Source organism: Dipodomys merriami, unplaced genomic scaffold (genome assembly GCF_024711535.1).
Source record: "Dipodomys merriami isolate MVZ:Mamm:240054 unplaced genomic scaffold, mDipMer1.0.p SCAF_12, whole genome shotgun sequence".
Taxonomy (NCBI): domain Eukaryota; kingdom Metazoa; phylum Chordata; class Mammalia; order Rodentia; family Heteromyidae; genus Dipodomys; species Dipodomys merriami.
Window position 1 is genome coordinate 29,356,278 of NW_027202493.1, and position 10,520 is coordinate 29,366,797.

Consider the following 10,520-nt stretch of genomic DNA (forward strand, 5'->3'; position numbering starts at 1 on the left):
ACCTTAGCTTTCTTTTTGCATACCTATATATGAAACACAAATGTAATAAAGTGGAAGTAAATAACTCCCGAAGTCAATACATCTACAATTTACTTCCCTCTCTAGAATAAGAATTAGTTCATAATGAGGGCATATTCCTAAGTTTGAGCATTATTAGCTTCAGGCTATTCTAATACAATAGGCTATGGGCACTTGATATGATTTGTTATTGGATATTCTATGTAAATGGTATGTGCCCATGAGGATGGAAGGAGAAGCAAGATCAGGCACCAATACAGAATACTTCATTCAGACAATGCTGCCACGGAGGCCTGGGGTGAAAGACGCGCAGAGCTTAAAAAAATGCTTTACACCTAATTGCCCAAGTGTGTTGATAGTATAAAGCGAGATTGCCTTTTTACAACTGACAAAGAATCAGCTGGGACTGAGCCTTCCAGTAAGGGAAAGGTACCAGGAATTTAACAAGGAGCCAGATCAAAAGGGACTTTACTATGACTATAACCTTGGACTTTTACATTAATTACAGTTCCCAATAGGCTTTGACAAACAACGGTGACAAGATCAGATTTCCACTTTAAGAAAACCATTCTGCGTAGTATCTGGACAGTGCCCTATAAAGTGTAAGTGTAGAGAAGGAAAGAACAGTCAGAAGGGTTTTGGGTGATATGTCTAGGTGACACAGAGAGGAGACAGGGAAGTTCAGTTTTATATTAACGGGGCAAAACATTAGAGGACAGAAAAACAAGTGTGTGGATATTAATGTTCAATCAAAACAAAGATAGGAAGTCCTCAGGCTGATTAGAAATGATTATTTCATTGGCAAAATATTAACTCAAAGCCAAGAATTGTATTGCAAAGCAACTAAGTCTTCAAGATCAGAAAAGTTGAGCTTAAAACCAGTAAGACATGAAAATCCCCCAGTCAGTTCTCCTGGCTCACAGAATTTATGTTCTATTAAAGTTGCTTGAGAACACTTGAATCACTCACTACTGATATTTTGGCTTCTATTAGAAACACAGGAGTAAGTTTCTTCTAAGCTTGAGGTCACACAATAGTTTGATGAACCACTCATTATATCACCTTTTTTGCTGTAACTCTTAATGGAAAGGAATTCATTTACTAGATATTATGTGAGCATTGAACTTGGGAAGAACAGCACTGTAACTTATACCTTAATAAAGTTTTATCTGACACACAAATTTTCTCCAACACAGGAATTTGACACAACACTTCTCAGCTATGCATGAGGGCCACTATAAGCAGCAAAATCACCAAAAAAATATTAAAGGCTACCCTATGGATGTCCCTAAATGACCATAAAAGCTGGGATTTTAATTAAGTTTTAGCAAATAAGCACGTACAAACGTTACATCTACATATTTATATGCAGATTATATAATACATATATAAAAAATAAACCATATATGTTTTATATCATATTTATAATGAAAATCAACTGTATTTTGTTTTATAAATAAAATAAAAAATAGTAAATTGAACATAAAGCCAATAAAAGCTCATATTGTTTTTCAAACAGGAAAGATTATATTTTGAGAGTCAGTTCAGTTCCAAAACTTTTCCACTATTTTAAGGCAAATATTCTCTGTTTTACAGCCACCACATTTCTTCTTGAAAGAACACTTGGGATGTCAATTCTAAGTTTCAAAATCTTAGCTTCAGCTTCTTGAAGAGTTTAGTAGATAAGAACAATTTAGATAGCTTAAGGTTTTCAGGAGTTGTCCAGTAGCCTTGGTTTCTCAAATCAACTAGGTAGAAGTTTCAAGAATTGATTAACTATGTTGGGCATTGTCCTTTTTCTATAGTTATGCTTACCAGTCATTGTTATACAATAGAAAAGATATTTGATTGGTATGTTTTATATTTGCTTTTGAAATAACATCAATTTCAGTTCACCCTATCGTATTTTACAAAGCTGCTGAAACCTACAACTTTCTATTTCTGATTGGCAGATGGCTGCTAACCTTATGAACAGTGGTGTAAGGTTGAATGCCATTTGTCCAGGCTTTGTCAACACCCCCATCCTCAAATCCATTGAGAAAGAAGAAAACATGGGACAATATATAGGATATACAGATCATATCAAGGATATGATGAAATACTTTGGAATTTTGGAGTAAGTAATTCTGAGCAACATACCTTTGAGACAAACAATCAAAGAGGCAGCTATGCTAATAATTTTAAGAAAGTAATGCAAGCTTCAACACCTGGGTTGGTATTTTGAAATTAAAAAATCAGGGGGAAGGCTCTCAATACAAGGCTTTTCATACATTTATGAATTGTTTGGAAATACAGACAGTGACTTCAGCTATAATCAGATTCCTGGTAGGTTTAAAAGTGATACTTTTAACTTTTGAGTTATGTTCAAGTACAACTTTGGTGAAATTACGTATGTTCCGATGACTTCAACCTTTTCTACAAAAATAGTTTAAACACACACACATACACACAAGCACACATACACTCACACTCAGGGAATTGTGTCTTAGTTTAGGTAACTGAGACATTCACAGCAGAGCATCATGGCTCTCACATTGAAGAAGCAGAACTGGGTAATTAAATCTAGCTCTCTACTGACCCTGAGTGTGTCTATCCAATCTCTAAAACCTCTGTTCTCATGTGTAAATTTGGGATAATACTAAAACAAACTTAGAGACTTTCAAAAGACTTGAGTAAGATGTTCCATACAATAATAGCAACTGGTAAAATATAAATGCTATTATTATATTATGTATCATTATTATTATTATTCTGTACTGGAGATTGAACTCAAGTCCATGTCCATGCTAGACAAGCGTTGTAACACTGAATTTAACGTGACAATTCAATAAATCTTATTTTAAACTCATCTTAAACTCTCCAATTTCTGATCCAATAAAGATAAGGAAATGATTATTTTCTCAATGTAAATAGTGACTATCAATATTTCCACAAATGACAAAAAGGTACAGATGAAAATCTACTGCTAACATTATTATTATATTATTTACTTAATCTTATCCATTGATTAAAAACTGGAGGTAACAACAGCCTAATGACATAGAGTCCCTTGTTCATTATTAAAGGCTATAGACTCTTCCAAATAGAATGCAAAATGATAAATACCTTGTTCTTTAGTTTTAAAGTACTTTTTTATTTTAGCCCATCAATGATTGCCAATGGATTAATAACCCTCATTGAAGATGATGCTTTGAATGGTGCTATTATGAAGATTACATCTTCTAAAGGAATTCATTTTCAAGACTATGATTCACCTCCATCTCTGGCAGTCATAACTGAAAGCAAGCACAAATGACTTACGTGTGGCCATTTCTCCATTTTATATTGCTTTTTCAATGAAATATTACACTCTGAATCTTTCCTTCATGCATTTGAGGTTAATTTTTTTTAATAATTTTGTAAAGTCTTCTGAATAAAAACGTCTGATACATTATCATCAACAATACAATACAAACCAAAGCTAAATGGTGACTTGGGTCTCAATAATGACTAAAACAAAGACTATTCAATAATCAAGGAACATTCTTCCTTTCACAAAATGTATTTTAATTCTTTCTGGAAAATGTTTTCCAGAATTTCATTTTTAAGGAGATACTTGAACTGTTATTTAAATCAAAGCATGTTTATTAAAACTTCCTTTGTTTCTGTTTGCACTTCAAAGCAGAAAGCTACTATATGACAAAGTTTTAGTACCAATAATTTTAAGTTGTATGGCTTCTTTACATTTAAATATTCATTTGCATATTCATGAATATTCATGTAGCATATTTGAGGGCCAGTAGTTAAGTAATAAATTACAGTGTTACTACATCCAAAGTGAAAAATTGGGTTTATGGTAAAATGACAGAAATTAATTGTGACTGTTAATTCACAGCTTAATCTCAAACCAATGTAAAATATTTCTTTTCTATTTGTTTCTAACTTTAATAACTTTGAGTCCAAAAAAATCTCAGGAATACAACCTTTAACAGATACATCAAAAAATTATTAATGCTTCTATATGTAATATATCCTCATTATAAATATTACAAATGTATATTTTCCTTAGATTACTTCTTTGTTGATTTGTAATAACTATGAAAGTTCCTACGTTTCAATAAAATTCTTTTTCTAACCTTTATATATTATGCAGCATTTCTTTGTGTGTGTGTGTGTGTGTGTGTGTGTGTGTGTATGTGTGTGTGTGTGTGTATGGAAATAAAACCAATTCTGCCACAACCACCACTAGAAAAATGGTTTTTTTGTATCACAAAAACATAGAAGTAATAATATTTGTGATTTTATTTTTGTTTCTGTCAGGTGTTTTAAGATAGAGTCATTAATTAATCAACTTGGGGAAATGTTCTTTGCAAGTGGTAGTAAAGTAAGAGTCACAGTACAAGATTTCCAAACCAATCATTTCCTCTAAGAAATAACATATGAGTGAGTCACCATGCCTGAAAATTTCAGACTTCCCAGCTTGAAACAGAATTTGTGTGCCTGGGAGCTTGATAGGATTTCTAAGGGATACTACAGTGTTTATCTTTCTCTGTTTTAATTCTGCAATAATGAACTACTGCCTTTATTTTCTAAGGAGTAATTTGAACATAAAGGACTAATCTAGGGTTCTATCTAGCATATTTAACAGAAGCTCAGGAATTGACTTTAAGAGACATCTGACAAATACAAATTAAGCACAAATTTGTTGTCATATTCTATCTCTGAACAATCACTGAATGGTGAAAGTATATGCAACATTACTCATCATACGTATTTCCCACCATAGTGTAGTTATACTTAAACCTTTAATTTATGGATAATTTGTCATGATAGCAGTCACTACACTTTGTGCTTTGGATTAACTTGTCTTTCAAGTCAGTAAACTACATAGACCTTTAAAATAAGATAGTGTGTATAGCTAAAATGCATTGGATAGGTTAAAAACAATGTTTATATAAATAGTTTTACATAAATATATAATGTTATAGAATTCATCTATTTACTGGTTGAAATATTAATTAAGTTGAAGTCCGTGCACATAGCTCAGTGATTGAATGCTTGCAATCATGCACAAAACATTGGGTTGGAGCCCAGCATTACAAGGAAAAAAGGAGAATTAAGTTGAATGTGCAGGGAAGAAATGTTGTTTTACCTTATTGCATTTTTCAGTAGAAATCCCAATGTAAATAATATAAATCTTTTCAAATGTATTTTCTCTGATCAATGTAGTTACGATTCTGTAAACATCAAATGTACAAATAAATAGCACACTAAAAAAAATGAAAAAGACTTGAAATCACCCAGACTTAAATTTTCCCATAAAAATCATTTCCCATAAAATAAGGATTATTTAAACTCCATTACTGAGATACCATGACTATCTATTTGGTAACCCAGGTGGCTTCTAAGTTACTATTGGATGGGTAGCCTTTAAAGTATGGATACACTAAACAACGCGATGGTTCTTCCCTGGGCAGGACACAATGAGAAGGCACAGAGCTCCGCAGCAGCTGAGAATGGCACATTGTTTCAAACAGATGAACTCTTCTGAGAACTTTCCATTTAATTTTTCTAGACCATTGTTGACAAGAAATCACAGAAACCCTGGAAAGGCAAACCCTCATTAGAGATGACTACTGCACTGTAAGAAGGAGAGCCCTCAAATTGCAAGGGCCTCACAAAATGGAAATGTGTTTCTTTCTCACAAAAGAACTCAGTGCAGATTTAAAGGGAGCAACATTCAAAGCAATAATTCAATAATACAGATTTCATTTTGTTAGCCAGTCCTGGGGCTTAAATGCATGGCCTATGCACTGTCCCTGAGCATCTTTTGCTCAAGGCTAGCACACTTATCACTTGAGCCAGAGGGCCATTTCCAGCTTCTTCCTGTTGATACGGTACTGAGGAATCAACCCCAGGGCTTCATACTCTAGGTAAGCCCTCTACCACTCAGTCACATTCCTAGCCCCAGATTCCTTTCTTTTTCAACCATCATTCAGAGTGTCACGGTCTACTCAAGATAAGACTCAGCTACTTCTCAACAACCTCATGCTGTCCTGTGTCATTTAGAGACCAACTATAATGTCCTCGTTTACATGCAAGGATAGGAATGTAGTGTTGGAAATTGAAATTGGCTTGACATTGGAAGACTGAATTTGATGAATTAAGAGGTATATCTGCCCTTATCTCTCTCATAGTTTAAATATAATACAAATTGAATCCTTAGCAATGTACTTTGTGTTGGCTTTTTTGTCATTGTGACAAATACCTGAGTAAAGCAACTTAAGAGGAGGCATGTTTTACTTTGGTTTATGGTCCCAGAATTTCATCCAGGATCAGGTTAGCTTGTTGCTTTGGACCTGCAGCTGCAAGGGTCACAAGATGGAACAGAACCACTCACATCATGGTGGTCAGGAAGCAAAGAGAGAGAGTAGTAAGGAGCCAAGGTCTCAATAACCCCTACGATAACTCCTAAAAGGTTCTTCTTCCAATGACTCAACTTCCTCCAAGAAGGCTCCATGTTCTAAAGGTTTTACCATCTTCTCCTAGTGTCACAGAGTAAGCCTTTTGAGCTTTGGGGGAACATTTCAGATCCCAACTGTAGCATATTGACTTTTGCATATTTATAACATTAGCATTTTAAGAATATCCAATTGGAAATAACAGGCACACTTTTCTATTATTATTATCTTTAGGTCACTGTACAAAGAAGCCATTTAACAAAGCAGTTTATGAATACAATATATCTTGATCTCACCCATATTTAATACACCTTACCATCCACTTTAAAATTCAAAAGCAAGCTTCTTTTGAAAAACCAGGAGTTTTATGCTGCTCTCTTTTTATTACTGAACTCATATTCACTTCTTCTCCAGAATTTCATCCTCAAGAACGGTTTCCTGTGTATTACTGTGTAGTCACAGGTCTCTGCAACAAGCTTTCACACATAAATTGAATTTTAAATTTCATTTTCCTATAAAGTCAAAGTGCTAAACAATTTCTTCCGGATTTGATATAATTCATAGTTGCCATACTAACATAATATGATTTTAGGGTACAAATTTAAAAGTACTTGGAAATGTATGCTTAGTAATGTGAGTGAGTTTTTTTTTCCTCAAGTGATTCATATATTCAAAAATAGATACTATTTGTTGGTAAGGATCAGTTCTCACCCTATCATAAAGTAAGTTTTAGGAAATATAATTTGCTGACAAAGAGTTTTGTTGCAATGGTGCTACTCTGTTTTTAAAATTGTCCTCTAACTTACATGCAAAAGCACATACTAATCACAAATTTAGGTGTCTATTTTCACATTTTTCAAAGCAATGGATTAGAAGGAAGTTTCCTTGTGAGAGGATTTATTATTCTGCCCTTTGAGTCTACATGTTTCTCAAGTCTTGGAAAGTACAGCGAAATGGCTTGCCAAAGTATGTTGAGTATGTCCAGCTAACACCCCAGATCCATTCTTTAAAAAGAAAGCCAGATCTTATCTGAATTATGTTACCAGGTAAAGGGACTGACTGCTCCTTTGCCTTTCAACACCTAATCTGCTTCTGTCAGTAGGAGCCTCTCTGAAGAGACTGGACTACCAGGGGAAAGTGGTATTGGACTATTTTCTCCTAGCTTTGTCCCTGAGTTGACTGTATTCTCATCCGTGAAACATATACCTACTTGCTGTGTTCTGGTTACTAGTCCCTTCTTTGCTATTCTAGCTAATACCCCTAAGTTACTTCCTGCCCCAGAGTCCTACATCATCCCTGCTATTTCTTTGCAGGTAACAACATAAATAATTGTTTTACTAAAGTCTTTTCTAGTTGTTCAGTTTAACAGTGCCATTGGTTTCCTGATGGAGCTACCCTTACTATACAAGAATTTATCTAATGTGTGTAAATAGCATTTACTCTTCCATCCGGAAGTATATGATGCAGGGCGCTGGTGGCTCATGCTTGCAATCCTAGCTTATACTCAAGAGGCTGTGTTCCGATGATGACGATTACAAGCCAGCCCAGGAAAGAAAGGTGAGACTCTTATCTCCAATGACAACCAAAAACCCAGAAATAGAGCTGTGTCTCAAGTGGTAGGGCTCAAGCTTTGAGCAAAAAAAGCTCAGAGTCAGCAGCTCCCAGAGCCTGAGTTCAAGCCTCAAGACTGCTCCCTCCTCCCCACATACACAAAGAAGTAGTTAACTAACTGGGCCCGTTGTAGATGGAACCGGGATGAAATGCCTCACACTATTAAAAATAAAAGGAAATTTGTGAATAATTAAATGGCGTCAGGAATAAAAATAATATAGTAAAATAATAATAGAATAATAGAGGATAGTATAATTACTTTATTAACAAATTTGAGTAAACTCGGTATTTACATAAAATGTTCAAATACCCAAAAAAGACAATTTACCAAAAAATGACACAAGTAGAAACCTAAAACCAAATTTATCCAATAATACTTAAATGGATTACAATCTAGATATATATTTAATATGTTATTAAATACTGGTGGAAAAGACAATTCCTTACCCAGATAACTTGACTGCTGAATTTTGTAAAATATTTAGGAAAAAGCAATAATTTCAACTTCACCTTGACTCCCCAAAGTACAGAAATCACAAGCATAATGCTTTTATTTCAAAACTTGACAAATCAGTAAAAAGAAAAAAAAAGTACAGGCCAATCTCATTTTTCAAAAATAAACACAAATTTAAGGTTCTAAAAAGTTAACAACATAAGTTCTCCTGTATTAAAAGAATTTTTTAAAAAATGAACAGGTCTGATTCAAATCTAAGCAGAAAGGTATCACATTAACAAAAAAAAAAAAGAAACATTCATATAGCCATAGAAAAAGCACCTGATAAAATTCAGTATCTATTCTTAGTAACAATAAAAATGTGCAAAACACCCATAATGGAAAGGAAACTGCTTATTCCCATATAGAATATCATATATATATGATATATATGATGCACACACATACACATATATGGCAATCATCAAGATTCATAGTAAAATGTTAACAAAAAATCTATCTATACCTGGGGAAAAGCCTAGAATGTCCCCATTTGCACTTTTACTCAAGAGTGTACTATATAGTCTACTGAAATAATAAAGTAAATATCGGTACAAAATTAGAAAGGAAAAAGCGAAACCATTGTTATTTGTACTGGAAACAACTATAAATGTAAGAAGGTCCAAAATCTTCCCTAAATTACCAGACTGAATAATGATTTTAGATATATCTCAGAGATATCATGGGTTCCATTCAGACCACCTCAATAAAGTGAGTGTTGCAATAAAGTCACATGATATTTTTTTGTTTGCTACTACATACAAAAGAAACACTTATGGTGTATTGTAGTTTGTTAAATAGGCAATAGTATTACTATAAAAAGTAATATTTTGATTAAAAGTACTTTTTTGTTTGTTTGTTTGTTTTTTGGGTCCGGTCGTGGGGCCTGAACTCTGGGCCTGGGCACTGTCCTTCAGCTCTTCAGCTCAAGGCTAGCGCTCTACCACTTGAGCCACAGCGCCACTTCCGGCTTTTTTTTTTTTTTTTTTTTTTGCTTATGTGGTGCTGAGGAATCGAACCCAGGGTATCATGCATGCAAGGCAAGCATTCTACCACTGAGCCACCTTCCCAACCCTGATTAAAAGTACTTTATAGCCACAAAATACTAACAATCATTTATGCTTTCAGTGAGTCCTAATGTGTTTGCTGAGAGGTCTTGCTTAGAAGTTGATGCTGTTGACTGATCTGAATAGCAGTTGAAAAGGTTTGGATGACATAGGAAATTTCTTAAAATTAGGCAGCACTGTAATTTGCTGCATTCTTTCTTTTCTTTTCCCAAATGATTTTGCTGTTTCATTGTCAGATAAGTTTCTGTGATCTTCTAAATCATTTTTTGTTATTTTATTAATGCTCATAGCATCACAAAAACAGAAGCAACTCCTCATCTGTTCAAATTTACTGAGAAATTTTTGGCTGATAATGCCTATTAGCTACTTATTACTTTCTTAAACTCAGCATTTCTGGATAAATAAGAAATAGGACCAAATGATATTTGTTTCTAGTCTCCAGAATAAAAGTAATATCTTTGGTGTTTAGTTTATACAAAGTAAGTGTCATCTAGGACTACACTTTGCTTAATTATAAGCATTCTTTATATTCATTTTATCTCTGGTTTTCTTGTACTGGTTTGCTTTCTTCCCAACTTTTTCAATGTCTGGTGACTTCAACCTATTTAATATCTGAAGTGTTTTGGTAGGTCTGTCTGTAGAACTGGAGGTCTTTGTTTGCTACTTCTAGAGCTAATTGATGTTCTAACTTTCTATCACCCTGTGTCTAGCCACTGGCTATAACTATTTTAATTGAGTCACAATGGCCACCTAAACTTGAATACATTCAGTATTCAAGTTTATCCAGATTTTTGAGGTGACAGGTTTATTAGTCAGTTGGCTGACGAATGGCCTGACCCACTCTTTTTTGTCTATGGGGTGCAGACCAGGAAAAAAGAGGTTTTCTATCAG

The 10,520-nt window shown here is 34.1% G+C and overlaps 1 protein-coding gene across 1 annotated transcript in view; it reads left to right on the forward strand.

Moving 5' to 3' along the window:
• Hpgd (15-hydroxyprostaglandin dehydrogenase) overlaps window positions 1–4,138 on the forward strand; it is a 28,696-nt gene extending 24,558 nt beyond the window's left edge. The window contains exons 6-7 of the mRNA XM_070016457.1: window positions 1,971–2,134; window positions 3,160–4,138. Of these exons, the coding sequence (XP_069872558.1) occupies window positions 1,971–2,134; window positions 3,160–3,313 (318 nt within the window). The 3' untranslated portion in view covers window positions 3,314–4,138. The remainder of the gene's footprint in view (window positions 1–1,970; window positions 2,135–3,159) is intronic.
• The last annotated feature ends 6,382 nt before the right edge of the window (window positions 4,139–10,520 follow it).